At 43.6% G+C, this 17,840-nt stretch overlaps 1 protein-coding gene across 8 annotated transcripts in view; it reads left to right on the forward strand.

Moving 5' to 3' along the window:
• Nucleotides 1–17,840, forward strand: part of RBM6 (RNA binding motif protein 6) — a 135,924-nt gene that overhangs the window by 107,268 nt on the left and 10,816 nt on the right. For 7 of the 8 annotated variants that reach the window (XM_019024186.3, XM_063703808.1, XM_019024188.3 and 4 more), the window contains 10 exons: nucleotides 4,478–4,538; nucleotides 7,892–8,167; nucleotides 8,564–8,724; nucleotides 9,812–9,909; nucleotides 11,119–11,161; nucleotides 11,303–11,384; nucleotides 11,668–11,753; nucleotides 12,167–12,313; nucleotides 16,136–16,231; nucleotides 17,346–17,606. In XM_019024186.3, the coding sequence (XP_018879731.1) occupies nucleotides 4,478–4,538; nucleotides 7,892–8,167; nucleotides 8,564–8,724; nucleotides 9,812–9,909; nucleotides 11,119–11,161; nucleotides 11,303–11,384; nucleotides 11,668–11,753; nucleotides 12,167–12,313; nucleotides 16,136–16,231; nucleotides 17,346–17,606 (1,311 nt within the window). Of the gene's footprint in view, nucleotides 1–4,477; nucleotides 4,539–7,891; nucleotides 8,168–8,563; nucleotides 8,725–9,811; nucleotides 9,910–11,118; nucleotides 11,162–11,302; nucleotides 11,385–11,667; nucleotides 11,754–12,166; nucleotides 12,314–15,516; nucleotides 16,232–17,345; nucleotides 17,607–17,840 lie in introns of those variants that run through there. The other variant, XM_063703809.1, reaches the window with a different exon arrangement.

Here is a 17,840-nt window from a genome sequence, read left to right on the forward strand (position 1 = left end):
ACTATCTACTTCCTAGAAGTTTTTTTTTTTTTAAATAAGAGATGGGATCTCACTATGTTGCCCAGGCTGGTCTCACAGTCCCTGGCTCAAGTCATCCTCTCACCTCAACCTCCCAAATAGCTGGGACTACAGGTGCCATCATGTCCAGGTTAGTTCCAGAAATTTTTTTTTTCTGTCTTTTTTTTGAGACAGGATCTCACTCTTGTTTCTCAAGCTAGAGTACAGTGATGTGATCATGGCTCACTGTACCCTTGACCTCCTGTGCTCAAGCGATCCTCTCACCTTGGCCTCCCAAAGTTCTGGGATTACAGGTGTGAGCCGCCATATCTAGCCTCAGATCTTTTTTAAACCCTCAAAAGGAAACCTCTTATCATTAATCAGTAACTTCCCACTTCTTCTTCCCCCAGTCCCCAGAAACCATTAATCTTTTTTCTATCTCCATGGATTTGCCTATTCCGGATATTTCATATAAATGGAATCAAAATATGTAAACTTTTCTGTTGGCCTTTCACCTAGCATGTTTTCAGAGTTCATGTATGTTGCAGTATTTATCAGTACCACATTTCTTTTTGTGGCTAAATAATATGAATATATCACATTTTGTTCATCCATTCCTCAGTTGATGGACATTTGGGTTGTTTCTACCCTGACTTTGGTGAATAATAGAACCTTTGTGTGCTAGTTTTTGTTTGAACAGCTGTTTTCAGTTATTTGGGGGTATGTATCCAGGAGTGGAATTGCTGGGTCATATGGTAATTTTATATTTAACTCTTTGAGGAACCATCAAACTGTATTTCTTTTATTTTATTAGCAAACCTTTTCATAGACTACAGCTGTACCATTTTATATTCCTATCAGCAATATGTAAGGGCTTCATTTCTCCACCTGCTTGCCAACATTTGTTCTTTTCCCTTTATTTGATAATAGCCATCCTAATGGGTATGAAATAATATCTCATTGTGGTTTTGATTTGCATTTTCCTAATGACTTTGAGGGTTTTTTTTCATGTGTTTGTTGGCCATTTGTATATCTCCTTTGGAGAAACGTTCAACCAAGTCCTCTGCCCTTTGGAATTGATTTGCATGTATTTTTGTTGTTGAGTTATAAGAGTACTTTATATTTTCTGGATATTAATCCCTTATCAGATACATGATTTGTAAATATTTTCTATGTGTTATCTTTCACTTTCTTGAGAGTATCCTTTCTAAGAAAAAAAGAGAGAGAGAGAGATAAGGTGTGGCTCATAGCTGTAATCCCAACACTTTGGGAGGCTAAAGTGGGCAGATCACTTGAGCCCAGGAGTTCGAGACCAGCCTGGGCAACATGGCAAAACCCCATCTCTACAAAAAATACAAAATTTAACTGGGTGTGGTGGTGCATGCCTATCGTCGCAGCTACTAAGCAGGCTGAGGTGGGAGGATCACCTGAGCCCAGGAAGTCGAGGCATCAGTGAGCTATGATAGTGCCACTGTACTTCAGTACTCCATCCTGGGTGACAGAGCAAGACCTTGTCTCAAAATTTTTTTTAGCTGGGTGTGGTGGCTCACGCCTATAATCCCAGCACTTTGGGAGGCCGAGGCAGGCGGATCATCTGAAGTCGGGAGTTGGAGATCAGCCTGACCAACATGGAGAAACCCCATCTCTATTAAAAATACAAAATTAGCTGCGCATGGTGGCGCATGCCTGTAATCCCAGCTACTTGGGAGGCTGAGGCAGGAGAATCACTTGAACCTGGGAGGCAGAGGTTGCGGTGAGCTGAAATTGCACCATTGCACTCCAGCCTGGACATCAAGAGTGAAACTCCATCTCAAAAAAAAAAAAAAGAAAAGTTTTAAGTTTATTATGTACCTATTAAAATTTTTTTGTAATTAAAACAAATGCTAATGGCGGTATTATTCATAATAGCCAAAAAATGGAAATAACCAAAATGTCCATTGGCTGATGGATGGATGAACAAGTTGGCATATCCATACAATGAAATGCTATTTGACAATGAAAAGGAATGAAGTACTGATGCATGTTACAACCTAGATGAACCTTGAAAATACTATGCCAGACACAGAAGACCATACATTGCACAATTCCATGTCCCTAGGGGTAAGAATGGGGGAGGTAACTCCACTAGATTTCTTTTGGGGTGATGAAAATGTTTCAGAATTAGATTATGGTGATGGTTGCACTATACATTTACTAAAAATCATTGAATTGTACACATAAAATAGGTAAGCTTTATGGGGTTTGTTTTTGTTTTTAAGAGAGAGTCTTGGTTTGTCACCCAGGCTGGATTGCAGTGGCACAATCTCGGCTCACGACAACCTCCACCTCCCAGGTTCAAGTGATTCTCATGCCTCAGCCTCCCGAGTAGCTGGGATTACAGGCGTGTGCCACCATCCCCAGCTAATTTTTGTATTTTTAATAGAGATGGGGTTTCTCCATGTTGGCTAGGCTGGTCTTGAACTCCTGGCCCGAAATGATCCAACTTCCTCGGCCTCCCAAAGTACTGGGATTACTGGCATGAGCCATCATGCCAGGCCTGTTTTATGCTATTTAAATTATACCTACTAAGGTTAGGATCCTAACTGCCACTCACTAACTGAAGTGTCACATACTTTATTCGTTGGCATGTATATACTCAGTTGTCCCAGCACCATTTGTTGAAGAGACTATTCTTTCCCCATTGGCAGTTTCCCCATTGTTAGAAATCAGTTGACCATAATCTATAGGTTTATTCCTAGATTCTCAGTTTTATTCTGTTGATCTATATGTTTACAAATAGCACCAGTTACCACAGCAGCTCTCCTGTAGTAACAACTCTCCAATCCCAGTAGCTTAAAACAGCAAGCATATTCTTCACTCACATTACATGTCAGGGACTATGGGTTGTTTGCTACAGTTCTGTTCCACGTGGCTTCTCATCCCAGGACCCAGGCAGAAGAAACAGTCTCAATATGGGGCAGTGTCCCTCTGGCTAAGGGAGAGAGAGGTTCATTCATGCAAGCAGTGGCTCCTAAGGCTTCTCTTAGACCTAGTGTAGGTCATGTTCACTCATGTTTTATTGGTGAAAGCAAGGAAGGCACATGGCCAAGGCTGACAATGGAGAGAGGAAGTATACTCACCCTGTGGGAAGGCATAACAGCCACTTGGCAGTGGGCAGGGGTGTGTGTGTGTGTGTGTGTTTATAATCTGTTTATAGGGAAGGGAACAATGAAATAACTGACTGTAGTGATCTTCCTCAAGTGAGTTAACCTCTCTAGGCCTCAGTTTCCTCATCTACAAAATGAGGAGATAGGAGTACCCATTTCATGAAGTTTATTGGGGTTGTCAGGATCAATAAGTGATGACATATACAGTAGGCCAGATACATGGTATGTACTATTTAAGAATTAGCCGGCTGGGCGCAGTGACTCACACCTATAATCCCAGCAATTTGGGAGGCCGGGGCAGGCAGATCACCTGAGGTCGGGAGTTCGAGACCAGCCTGACCAACATGGAGAAACCCTGCCTCTACTAAAAATACAAAATTAGCCGGGTGTAGTGGCACATGCCTGTAATCCCGGCTACTCGGGAGGCCGAGGCAGGAGAATCGCTTGAACCCGGGAGGTGGAGGTTGTGGTAAGCCGAGATCATGCCGTTGCACTCCAGCCTGGGCAACAAGAGTGAAACTCCGTCTCAAAAGAAAAAAAAAAAAGAATTAGCCACTGCTACTATTGTTATTGTTTTCTCCTCAACTCCATCTGGCAGACCTTTACTTGCCCTATAAGGCCCTCCTCAAATACCATCCTCTTTATAGTTCTTACTCTTTTATTTCCTGCCAACCAAGTTTCTGCCCCCATGGCATTTGGAAGCTCAGTGGCAAAAGTTCAGGGATTTCGGGGTTGGGCAGTGTGCTTGACTTTTTGTTCACATGTTCAGACAAGAATAATTACATTCACATTAAAAATGTCTCTTACCTTATTCTGGGCTAGTGAATGTTCCCTTTCAATGTCTTTTAGATAGCTGCCAGAGACACTATCTGTATCTCTTCCTCCTACCTTGTACCTCATTATCAGTGTTTGAGAAAGGAGTTGATGACTGAATTCTCAGTTCTAGCCAAATGTGAATGGGGATCTCATAGTCAGTTCAGGCCCAAGTTTTGGGTGCAGACTGTAAATGGCTTTGGGACAATAATATTCTATAAACCATGTAACAGTAGTTTTCTAGGCATATTTCCTATAGGAATCTTTATCCAGGGCAAAGGCATTTGGGCTGCACCAAAGTCCCAGATGCCTTGTTATAAGGTAGCTCTCAAACAGTAGCTCATCAGATCCCGTCTGCCAGCTCTAATCAGTGGGGAATATCAGATTCTTTTTTTAAGCTTTGAGGGGATCTGGGATATGGCTTGTTTCTTTCATTTTTGGGAGGTTTCACTTTGTTAGATATACATAAGATTTTAAAAAATGTTTTCAGTCAAATTGAATTATTTCCTTCTTCCTTACAGTGTAAGGCAAACATTGGTGGGCACCGATCTTCCTGTTCATTCTGCAAGAACCCAAGAGAAGGTGAGTGGCGAAAGTGGTAGCAGTTTTTATCTCGTGCATTGAGCAAAACAAATTTCATGTTTTCCTTGGCTTTGAAGAATTATCATCCCTAAATCCAAGTTGATCTACAAACCTTTTTTTTTTTTTTTTTTTTGAGATGGAGTCTCGCTGTGTTGCCCAGGCTGGAGTGCAGTGGCACCATCTTGGCTCACTGCAACCTCCACCTCCCAGGTTCAAGCGATTCCCCTGCCTTAGCCTCCTGATTAGCTGGGATTACAGGCATGTGCCACCACGCCCTGTAGCCCGGCTAATTTTTTTGTATTTTTAGTAGAGACGGGGTTTCACCATGTTGGTCAGGCTGGCCTTGAACTCCTGACCTTGTGACCCGACCCACCTTGGCCTCCCATAGTGCTGAGATTACAGGTGTGAGTCACTGCACAAGGCCTGCAAACCTTTATTTATTTATTTATTTTTTTGAGACGGAGTCTCGCACTCACCCAGGCTGGAGTGCAGTGGCGCAATCTCGGATCACTGCAAGCTCCGCCTCCCAGGTTCACGCTGTTCTCCTGCCTCAGCCTCCCTAGTAGCTGGGACTATAGGCGCCCACCACCATGCCCAGCTAATTATTTGTATTTTATTAGAGACGGAGTTTCACTGTGTTAGCCAGGATGGTCTCGATCTCCTGACCTCGTGATCCGTCTGCCTCGGCCTCCCAAAGTGCTGCGATTACAGGCGTGAACCACCACGACCGGCCCAAACCTTTCAAAAGTGCAATTTGAGCTGGGCATGGTGGCTAACGCCTGTAATCCCAGCACTTTGGGAGGCCAAGGCAGGTGGATCACCTGTGGTCAGGAGTTCAAGACCAGCCTGACCAACATGCCGAAACCCTGTCTCTACTAAAATTACAAAAATTAGCCACAGGTGTGGTGGCACATGCTTGGAATCCCAGCTCCTTGGGAGGCTGAGACACTAGAATCGCTTGAACCCAGGAGTCAGAGGTTGCAGTGAGCTGATATCTTGCCACTGCACTCCAGCCTAGGCAACAGAGTGAGAAAAAAAAAAAATTGCAGTTTGGTGCCCAACTTGACGTAACCTGTTAGTAAATGATTTCAGATCTTATTTTCACCAGAGGAAAGAGATAGGGTTGTGGGCTCCTAGGCTAAAGTGGCTAAGTGGGCAGCTGAGCAGAGGTCAGTATATTGTTATTTGGAATACATTTAAGGATTAAGGATGTTAGGTTGAAAAAGAGTCTTTATGACATCAGTCTGTGTGGCAAACCTTTCTCCCACTCCTACTTCTTTGAAGTTATTGGGAATCATTTGCTCTATTGTTTTCTCTTTTACGCTCTGTAAGCATTTCAGGATTTTCAAGAGAAAAACATTTGTTAAAATAACAGTAAAAATATAAATAAGAGAAAATAATCAGGATGTGGGGAACATTTTATTATTTTAGAGGAATAAAACTACCAGCTTCTCAAGCACTTATCTTTAATGTAAATTTCTTTAGAGAAATTTCAGGTAGGCAACTTCGAAGAGTCAGACACATGCATCCATAACAACAGTCCTGTAGTCATCCCTTAAGGAAAGCCACAGCATGACCATAAAATATAGTTCAGTGCAGGGATTCAGGTAGCCTTCTGTTTGTTGCAAAGGTTAGAGTTTAATGTGCCTACAAGGAGTTTCTTAGGTGGGCTTTTGGCCTCTTGTGGAGATTTTACTCTGGTGAAGACTGAAAGGCAGGTGTTCTGAAAATCTTTAGGGGAAGGCTGTGTATGTTCTAGAGACCAAACCAAAATGTGGGAAGGGGGATGAACAACTGAGATTTTTGCTTGTTAGGTCACTTCAGGTTAGGCAAAGTTGTGTTTTTTTTCCCCCCACAAGAAACACTTTTTTTCATAGCTATTCCAGCAAATGAATAGATAGTTTTTTGGGTTTTTTTCTTTTTTTTTTTTTTGAGACGGAGTCTTGCTCTGTCGCCCAGGCTGAAGTGCAGTGGCGCAATCTCGGCTCACTGCAAGCTCTGCCTCCCAGGTTCATGCCATTCTCCTGCCTCAGCCTCCCAAGTAGCTGGGATTACAGGCACCCGCCACCGTGCCCAGCTAATTTTTTGTATTTTTAGTAGAGACAGGATTTCACTGTGTTAGCCAGGATGGTCTCGATCTCCTGACCTCGTGATCCGCCCGCCTCGGTCTCCCAATGTGCTGGGATTACAGGCGTGAGCCACCGCTCCCGGCCATGAATAGATAGTTTATGAAAACCATTGGGCACCATACCACTAAGATGAGACAGCTTTAATCTGGAAACCTGTCACTGCTATTATGTAATCTCTATATTGCTCTCATATAATACCTCTTTTTGAGCCACATGGATTCCAGTGAACCCTCCAAGAATGAATTAGTTACAAGAATGTGCCCCTAATTATAAAACAAACTATAAAGACAAATTACCCTGCTGTAGTAGGACATTTGAAATAAATCATTTATATTTTGAAGGACATCTGCCCATTATGTTTATTTGCATATAAAGGAGATACGTGCAGATAGGGTCTGTTCCTAGCTTCACTGGAGGAGGGCCTGTGGTCTTACAGGATATGAGTAGCTGTTTGAGCACTGTAACACTGGAAGAAGCAAGGCTTCTAAATGTGTGTTTGGGATATGTGTTTCTACTAAACCTTAAGTAAGGGCCATATCTTCGGTAATTTTGTCCCCAGATGTGTTGTTATCATTGATTATAATAGGTTCAAGGTGTCATGAAGGATTTGTTATATTTAAATGTTTGGTAAGTGATATAGAGATTTCATAAGATTACAGTTTTTAAATGCTTGGATAGTTTCTTCTGTGAACTATTTCATGTCCTGTCTCAGCTTCACTTAAAATATTTTGTCAGGAACTGTCAGAGGACTTTTTGTTAGATATTTCTGAGACAATATTAAAAGCATTCCAGGCCGGGCATGTTCGCTCACACCTGTAATCCCAGCACTCTGGGAGGCCGAGGCAAGTGGATCACCTGAGGTCAGGAGTTCGAGACCAGCCTGGCCAACATGGTGAAACCTCGTTTCTACTAAAAATACAAAAAATTACCTGGGCGTGGTGGTGGGCACCTGTAATCCCAGCTACTCTGAAGGCTGAGGCAGGAGAATCGCTTGAACCCAGGAGGCAGAGGTTGCAGTGAGCCAAGATCATGCCATTGCACTTCAGCTGGGCAACAAGAGCAAAACTCCGTCTCAAAAAAAAAAAAAAAAAAAGGCATTCCAGTATGAGTATTTGCTGGCAGGTAAGGAGAAATTACAGTAGCAGTGTTTTTTCTTTTTTTTTTTCTTTTTTTTTTTTTTTTGATAAAACCTTCTAGAGATTCTCTTTGTTTCTGTTCCACTAGTGACAGAGGCCAAGCAAGAATTAATAACCTACCCTCAGCCTCAGAAAACATCCATACCAGCACCATTGGAAAAACAGCCCAACCAGCCCCTAAGACCAGCTGATAAGGAACCTGAACCCAGGAAGAGGGAAGAAGGCCAAGAGTCACGCTTAGGACATCAAAAGAGAGAAGCAGAAAGGTATCTGCCTCCTTCTCGAAGGGAAGGGCCAACTTTCCGAAGAGACCGAGAGAGGGAGTCATGGTCTGGAGAGACACGCCAGGATGGAGAGAGCAAAAGTAAGTAGTTTGTCAGGGCACATACCAGACTGTGATCATCACAATGGAGCATAGATGGCCAATGTTATGTCCGGGAGCTATCTGCTTTCCAGTACCCTAAGAGATCTGTGCATGACCTGATGACAGAGGCCATTGCTGTCTGTGGACCTTCCTGTACTGCTTAAAGGAATCTATGCCCTTCAAATAGTAAATTGCTATATGAATGCAGTAAGGCATGATTTTAGATTTCTAAGTATTGGTGAAGAAAAGTATGCAGTATTTATTTGTTTAGCATTTTTTTTTACAGAACCAGCCTTGCTAGTAGCATCTATAGTAAAAAATGACAGATTCTTGGGACTTCAAAAATTTATCTTTCTCTCCCTTTTGTTGCCCTTCTCCCATTTATGGTTGATTCAGCTATCATGCTAAAGCGTATCTATCGTTCCACACCACCTGAGGTGATAGTGGAAGTGCTGGAGCCCTATGTCCGCCTTACTACTGCCAACGTCCGTATCATCAAGAACAGAACAGGCCCTATGGGGCATACCTATGGCTTTATTGACCTCGACTCCCATGCGGTGAGTTTCCTCCACCTTGGATTGGCCTAGGGACAGATGGCTAAAGAACCTTCAAGAAGGTTTGACGGGGGGCCAGGCCTGGTGGCTTACGCCTGTAATCCCAGCACTTTGGGAGGCCGAGGTGGGTGGATCACGAGGTCAGGAGATCAAGACCATCCTGGCTAACACGGTGAAACCCTGTCTCTACTAAAAAATACAGAAAAATTAGCTGGGCGTGGTGGCAGGCGCCTGTAGTCCCAGCTACTCAGGAGGCTGAGGCAGGAGAATGGCGTGAACCCCGGAGGCGGAGCTTGCAGTGAGCCGAGATCGCGCCACTGCACTTCAGCCTGGGTGACAGAGCGAGACTGTCTCAAAAAAAAAAAAAAAAAAAAATTTGAGGGACTTCTTGATCATTTGAATTCTTGTGTGCTACCTGATATCATAATCCCTCTTGCTCTCTCCTTTGGGTTTATTGTTCATTCAGGTGAGGTGACAGCCCTCAAAAGTTAGGATCCCGTCTGGTTTTCTAGGTTCATTTTTTTCTTGTGTCATTTACTGTTTCCAACGTACTCGCTTGTGAAGAATCTGAATACTGAATCCTTCATGATTTTAGTGAACTTTCTGATTTATTTTGTCCAGCCACAGATGGTTTTATATTTGATGATAAAACATTTCCTCTTTTTCCTCAAAGTATTTATAGATTCCTGTGGCTTAAATTTTTAGTTGCGGGGCCTTTTTCTATGGAAGTAAGGTGAAGATAATGAAAGTCATTGGTATTTCTTAGATTTTTCATGCTCAAAAGTCACAAGGGACTTTGTAAACTGAATCTGATTGATGATAATTGCAACCTAAAAGAAGAGGATTTGAATTTCTGAAGTTTATGCCAGAACTGACATCTATTCTGACTCCTGTTCCAATCAGTCCTTCATTAAAAGTTGCCTGTTTCTGCCAGTATGCTCTTACTGTTAAAATTTTGACAGAATATAATGTAGTAAATTTATCCTCTGAGAAGGAAAATCCACGTTCACTTCTCTTTCAAAGGAGAATTTTTCTGTCTTTGGGTTCTGGCTTTTTCTGTCTCTGGGTTCAAGTGTGTCTGGTTCTATAGGAAGCACTTCGTGTGGTGAAGATCTTACAGAACCTTGATCCACCATTTAGCATTGATGGGAAGATGGTAGCTGTAAACCTGGCCACTGGAAAACGAAGGTAAGGCAGAAGGGTGAGGATCTCTTGTGCTGCCCCCACTTGTGTTTTTGGGAGGAAACTCCTTTTCCTGGCTGGAAAAACAGTAAAGCATTATGTCTTCCTAACATGGACTGCTTCAGATAGGTGTTTATTACAGTTTCTTTCTGAAGCCTGATTTGTCCTGACTCTCGAATTGTTTTCTTTCTTGAATAATACTAGGTACTTTTGTCCTTTCCCTTTTGACTGTCTGGTATCTTTGGGTCCCAAATGGCCTGGCGTGGTAGCACATATCTCTATTCCAAGCTACTAAAGAGGCTGAGGCGAGATGGGGAGCGGGTTACATGAGCCCAGGAGTTCTAGGCCATAGTGTGCAATGAAGATGCCTGTGAATAACCACTGTACTCCACCCTGGGCAACACAGCAAGACCCTATCTCTTAACAAAAAAATGATGGTACAGTTTTGGATGTGCAGACAGATGTCAATACATTCTTGCCCCTTGCAATCCTAGGAAAATGCTGTCCTGGCTTTTCCTTCCCCTGACCTTGTGCATATTTCCATAGCACTGGGAAATCTAATTTCTCTTTCCTCCTTCACTCATCTTGACCCCGGAGTGGTAAATTGGAAATGGCCGTGTCAGAGAAACAGGCTTACCAATATGGGGCATATCTTGCTCTAGCACCCTCCACTTAATGGCTGTTTTGCTCCACCACTTGGCTTTGTAAGAGTCTTACTGCTCATTGGGCAGGCGTGGTGGCTCATGCCTGTAATCCCAGCACCTGGGGAGGCCGAGGCGAGCAGATCATGAGGTCAGGAGATTGAGATCATCCTGGCTAACACGGTGAAACCCCGTCTCTACTAAAAATACAAAAAAAAAAAATTAGCTGGGCGTGGTGGTGGGCACCTGTAGTCCCAGCTACTTGGGAGGCTGAGGCAGGAGAATGGTGTGAACCCAGGAGGTGGAGCTTGCAGTGAGCTGAGATCACGCCACTGCACTCCAGCCTGGGCGACAGAGCAAGACTCCGTCTCAAAAAAAAAAAAAAAAAAAAAAAAGAGGCTTACTGCTCATTCTTTCAGGAGTGTCTGGACCACCCAACCTGCTTGCTGTCTAGGTTGGTTCCTTTCCCTGCAAAATGAGGAACAGAGGATTTCTCGATAAGAACTGTAGGATTAAGTACTCGTCAAATGCCTCTTGGTAGCAGCCTTAAGAATTGTTGTGTTATCTGTTGCAGAAATGATTCTGGGGACCATTCTGACCACATGCATTACTATCAGGTAGGCTGTAACAGGTGGGGAGTGCTCTATTAAAATCCTCAGGTGACTATAAGGGTGATCTTGAATTTTCTTTAGTGGGTGACTGTTAAGGTGAATGACCATTGGATAGTTCTGTAATTTTAACTTGCCTTTCTGTGATAGGGTAAAAAATATTTCCGAGATAGGAGGGGAGGTGGCAGAAATTCAGACTGGTCTTCAGATACAAATCGACAAGGACAACAGTGTAAGTAACCTTTGTTTTATTTCTGTTGCTCTTTTTTGCTTGACTTGCTACTCATTACTTGACATCTGTGTGATCACAGTTGGCAAGATACACTGTTGACTGAGGGTGCTTATCCAGAGAGAGGCATCTGTAGATGCACCTATTTGTGTTGGTCACCCTAATTCTTGGGTTCTTGATGAGTCTCCAGTAAGGGCTTCATTGGACAGAGACTAACATTGGCTCTGATCTTGTTACCTTTACATTGGACAGAGACTAACATTGGCTCTGATCTTGTTACCTTTAGCATCATCTGACTGCTACATATATGATTCTGCTACTGGCTACTATTATGACCCCTTGGCAGGAACTTATTATGACCCCAATACCCAGGTGAGTTTGGGGCTTTTTTTTTTTTTTTTTTTTTTTTACTCTGTCAATGATTCTTTTGAGAAAAGCACCCATAATTTGCTACTTGAGGATTTTATTCCCTGGATTCTCTGGATGCTCATTGCATGAAAAGTGGAAAAGTTTAGATCTATGGAAACAGAACTGTTGCCTATATGGAAAATCAGTGCCTTGTGGCAATACAGGTAAGAACAGTGTTGCTCTTGAAAAAGTGGACAGTGGGTGGTCTGAATGTGTCCTGGTCCCTGGAGTGGGTTTTTAGATTGATGTGGACTCTTCTTAGACTTGTAAGTAAAAAAGTTGTTTCTTCCCCTAAAAGGGAACTGTGCGTCTTAGACCTGGAATTGCTGGGAAACTGAAACATTCTGTAGACTTACTTGTTTCCAACTGTATCGCAGCAAGAAGTCTATGTGCCCCAGGATCCTGGATTACCTGAGGAAGAAGAGATCAAGGAAAAAAAACCCACCAGTCAAGGAAAGTCAAGTAGCAAGAAGGAAATGTCTAAAAGAGATGGCAAGGAGAAAAAAGACAGAGTAGTGACGAGGGTAAGAGGAATTGTTAATTTGCTGTCTTTTGCCACATAGTTATTAAAATGTTGGAGGTACGAACAGAGGATATCTATGTTTGCAAGTGTAAAGTAACTTTAAAAATACACTGTCAGCCGGGCGTGGTGGCTAACGCCTGTAATCCCAGCACTTTGGGAGGCCAGGGCGGGCGGATCATGAGGTCAGGAGATCGAGACCATCCTGGCCAACATGGTGAAACCCCTGTCTCTACTAAAAATACAAAACTTAGCTGCGTGTGGTGGTACACGCCTGTAGTCAGCTACTCAGGAGGCTGAGGCAGGAGAATTGCTTGAACCCTGGAGGCAGAGGTTGCAGTGAGCTGAGATCGCGCCACTACACTCCCGCCTGGCAACAGAGCAAGACTCTGTATCAAAAAAAAAAAAAAAAACTCTGTTAATGCGTATTTTTACCTGGTGTAGGCAATTCCGTCACCTCTTATATCCCAACTCTCTCTCTTTTACAAATGGGAAAACTATGGATGGTAGAACAAAGTGGCCCAGCTCAAATCCCAACACCTCAGCTCCATACATTTTCACTTTTCTACATTCCTTTTTTAGTGTTTGACTTTATATACATTTCTCTAGTTGTAATTATAGCAGGAGATACTGTTTAGTCACTTTTTATCATAAGTATTTTTTCCACGTTTCTATATACTCTATTATTTTTAATGCCCACATGGTAAAAATTCACGGTATAACTGTACCTTCATTTTCTTCATCTCTCCTACATTATTTGTCTTCTCTTTCTAATCTTTTCTTTTTCCTTTTTTTTTTTTTTTTTTGTCTGAGACAGAGTCTTCCTCTGTCTCCCAGGTTGGAGTGCAGTGGCATGATCATAGCTCACTTCTACATCAAACCCATGGGCTTAAGCAATCCTCCCACCTCAGCCTCCCAAGTAGCAGGGACTACAGGCATGAGCCACCATGACCAGCTAATTTTTGCTTTTTTGTAGAGACAGGATCTTGCTAGATTGACCAGGCTGATCTCGAACTTCTGGCCTCAAGTAAGCTTCCTGTCTCGGTCTCCCAAAGTGCTTCAGTTACAGGCAAGACCCACCTTGCTTGCCTCTTTCTAATCTTATACTGTCATAATATATAACATTTAGCATTTTGTTTCTTTTAAATTACTCCCTATGGCACATTTTCAGAATCAGAGATGTTGAACATTTTTACATCTAATACAAAATCAAATTATTAGGCAGGGCGCAGTGGCTCACACCTGTAATCCCAGCACGTTGGGAGGCCAAGACAGGTGGATGCCTGAGTTTAGGAGTTTGACACCAGCAACATGGTGAAACTCCATCTCTACCAAAAATACAAAAATTTAGCCGACTGTGGTGATGCATGCCTGTAGTCCAAGCTACTTGGGAGACTGAGTTAAGAGGATCGCTTGAGCCCAGGAGATTGCAGTGAGCTGTGATTGCACCACTGCACTCCAGCATGGACAACAGAGCCAGACTTGTCTCAAAAAAAAAAAAAAGAAAATCTGCCGGGCATGGTGGCTCATGCCTGTAATCCCAGCACTTTGAGAGGCCAAGGCAGGCAGATTACTTTAGGTCAGGAGTTTGAGACCGCCTGGCCAATATGGTGAAACCCCCATCTCTACTAAAAAGACAAAAATTAGCTGGACGTGGTGGTGCAAGCCTGTAGTCCCAGCTACTCAGGAGGCTGAGGCAGGAGAATCTCTTGAACCTGAGAGGCAGAGGTTGCAGTGAGCCAAGATCACACCTACCTTGATATCGGTTATGCATTAGTGAAAATGGATGAATTTGCTTGTGGTTCAATTCATAACACCTTTTTTTTCCCTTTTTTTTTTTTTTTTTTTTTTTTGAGACGGAGTTGCTCTGTCACCCAGGCTGGAGTGCAGTGGCGTGATCGATCTCGGCTCACTGCAACCTCCGCCTTCCAGGCTCAAGGGATTCTCCTGCCTCAGCCTCCTGAGTAGCTGGGATATCAGGCGCTGCCACCATGCCCAGCTAATTTTTGTATTTTTAGTAGAGATGCGGTTTCACCATGTTGGTCAAGCTGGTCTCGAACTCCTGACTTTGTGATCCGCCCACCTCAGCCTACCAAAGTGCTGGGATTACAGGCATGAGCCACTGCGCCCAGCCTTTTTTTCCCCTTCTAACACTGTTAGTTGTTTAGAGATACAGAAAAGAGGAGAGAGAGTGTGTGTGTGTGTTTAAAAACTTAGAGTCATACTGATTTAATATTTGGACTCTGCTTCAGCCACTTAATCTGTCAAACTATATTCCCAATCATTTGTAAAGTTAAGATAGTAAAGCTTACATAGGAGGATCATAGTAAAGTCTGAAGAAGACAATGTTTATATATACATGCCTCATCTGGTCTGACATACAGTAATCATGCAATATATACTAACGTTTTATTTTATTTTATTTTATTTTTTGAGACAGAGTCTCTCTCTGTCACCAAGGCTGGAATGGAGTGGCACGATCTCGGCTCACTGCAACCTCTGCCTCCCAGGTTCCAGCAGTTCTTCTACCTCAGCCTCCCAAGTAGCTGGGATTACAGGCCAAAACCACCACACCCAGCTAATTTTTGTATTTTTACTAGAGACAGGGTTTCACCATGTTGGCCAGGCTCGCCTTGAACTCCTGACCTCGAGTGATCTGCCCACCTCGGCCTCCCAAAGTGCTGGGATTACAGACATGAGCCACTGTGCCTACTGATGTTATGTATTTTAAAGGTTCTTTATTTCAAATTCACTATAGCAATGTTACAGATATTTCCGTAATGTTGAATTAGGAGGTTTGGAAAGTCAGCCTAATTTCAACAGGGTTAACTCTTAATCAGTTTTGTTTTTGTTTTTTTGAGACAGAGTCTCGCTCTGTTGCCCAGGCTGGAGTGCAGTGGCGCCATCTTGGCTCACTGCAACCTCTGCCTCCTGGGTTCAAGCAATTTACCTGCCTCATCCTCCTGAGTAGCTGGGATGACAGGCATCCACCACCACACCTGGCTAATTTTTGTATTTTTAGTAGAGATGGGGTTTCACCATGTTGGCCAGTCTGGTCTCGAACTCCTGACTTCAGGTAATCTACCCACCCCAGCCTCCCAAAGTGCTGGGATTACAGGTGTGAGCCACCGCACCCGATCTTAATCAGTTTTTTCTTTGTTTTTTTGGTTTTTTTTTCTGAGACGGAGTTTTGCTCTTGTTGCCCAGGCCGGAGTACAGTGCCACGATATTGGCTCACTGCAACCTCTGCCTCCCGGGTTCAAGCGATTCTCCTGCCTCGGCCTCCTGAATAGCTGGGATTACAGGTGCGTGCCACCACGCCCAGGTAATTTTTATATTTTTAGTAGAGACGGGGTTTCGCCATGTTGGGCAGGCTGATCTCGAACTCCTGACCTCAGTGATCCATCCGCCTCAGCCTCCCAAAGTGCTGGGATTACAGGTGTGAGCCACCGCACCCGGCCTTTATCAGGTTTTTTTTGTTTTTGTTTTTTGAGAGGGAGTCTTGTTCTCTCACCCAGGCTGGAGCACAGTGGCACAATCTTGGCTCACTGCAAGCTCCACCTCTCGGGTTCATTCTCCTGCCTCAGCCTCCCGACTAACTGGGACTACAGGTGCCCGCCACCACGCCCGGCTAATTTTTTGTATTTTTAGTAGAGATGGAGTTTCACTGCATTAGCCAGGGTGGTCTCGATCTCCTGACGTTGTGATCCACCTGCCTTGACCTCCCAGAGTGCTGGGATTATAGGCGTGAGCCACCGCACCCAGCCCAGCCTTTATCAGTTATTATGAGTGAATATCATGTGAGAGTTACCTCTGGTTTGATCAGTTTCAGGAAAATGCCAGTGAAGGGAAGGCCCCCGCAGAAGACGTCTTTAAGAAGCCCCTGCCTCCTACTGTGAAGAAGGAAGAGAGTCCCCCTCCAGTAAGACCAACATTGATCCCCTGGACCTAGGGCTGGGGCTGGGGATGGTTCCAAGTAGAAGAGGAAGCGCAAAGGCTGATGCCTTCCTCTGGTGTTGGTCTTTTACCTCACTATGTCTCCCAAATAAGGATTCCCATTTCTTTTGAGTACAAGCATGAGATAAAGTTTTCTGTCTGCTAATGGGGGTATTACTGGAGAACCAGAGGCAGTTATCTGGACTCTTTCTCTCTGCCCTGTGCCATTCTTACCAGACGAGATGCCTAGCCCGTTTTATCATCTTGTTCTTGTCAGTTCTCTAAATCACCAAGGAAACCCGTTTTTTCAGCCTCAGTCTTTCCTGCCTTTTGGCATCACACAAGAATCTCTTAGATATGAGTGCATGCGTGGTCATTTTTTTATAGTTTCTGCCTGTTCAGAGTGAATGATGCTAATATTGGTACCCATTTTTTAGATGCCTTCAAGCAGTAGTCTCAACCTAATCACCAGTGATTCTGATTGAATGCAGGTATATAACAATAGTGACCATGCATTATTTATTTATTTTGAGTGATCATAGACCAATGATTATGCATCATTATTTAACAGTTCTTATAAGGTACCCTTTTCCTGCTCCGCATTATTAATTCAGCTCATTGTAGCATCTATCTTAACCATGCTTTGCCTTTACCTTACATATGAGCTGGATCTGTCTACCCAAGTGCCTATTAATGCAGTTGCTTTTAGTTTACTTCCTAAATCCTCTTTGCTAGAGTCTTAATGAAAGTCATCTTTTCTTCCCTCCATGAGTTACAGTAATTTGGAGGTATTTATTTCTTCCTCTTTGTAATTTGTAACCTTTTACTATTTTCTATGTTTATTTTCCTTTCTCTTCCTTCTCCTCACATTCTGTTGCTAGAGTCACTTCTAAAGGAATCTTTCTTGTTTATTCTTAATGAACAAGGAGCAAAGCCAAGCTCTGGCCATGTTGCTTCCATCTGGGAAATGAGCAGCATGGCTAGTGAGTTTATTTTGAACCCAATTCAATGAAATGAGATGCCCATATCAGAATATCAAAAAAAATGGACTCCAAAATATAGGTTGAATTTGGTATTGATCCCTGGCCTTCTCCTTCCAGCCTAAAGTGGTAAACCCACTGATCGGCCTCTTGGGTGAATATGGAGGAGACAGTGACTATGAGGAGGAAGAAGAGGAGGAACAGACCCCTCCCCCACAGCCCCGCACAGCACAGCCCCAGAAGCGAGAGGAGCAAACCAAGAAGGAGAATGAAGAAGACAAACTCACTGACTGGAATAAACTGGCTTGTCTGCTTTGCAGAAGGCAGTTTCCCAATAAAGAAGTTCTGATCAAACACCAGCAGCTGTCAGACCTGCACAAGGTATTAGGGGAAGGAGCTATGCCCTTTCAAACTGTTGACTCTTGGCCGGGCTTTGTGGCTCATGCCTGTAATCCTAGCACTTTGGGAGGCCGAGGCGGGTGGATTGCCTGGGCTCAGAAGTACAAGACCAGTCTGGGTAACATGGTGAAACCCCCTTTGTACTAAAATACAAAAAATTAGCGAGGTGTGGTGTTGTGTGCCTATAGTCCCAGCCACTTGGGAGGCTGAGGCAGG

This window comes from Gorilla gorilla, chromosome 2 (genome assembly GCF_029281585.2).
Source record: "Gorilla gorilla gorilla isolate KB3781 chromosome 2, NHGRI_mGorGor1-v2.1_pri, whole genome shotgun sequence".
Lineage (NCBI taxonomy): Eukaryota > Metazoa > Chordata > Mammalia > Primates > Hominidae > Gorilla > Gorilla gorilla.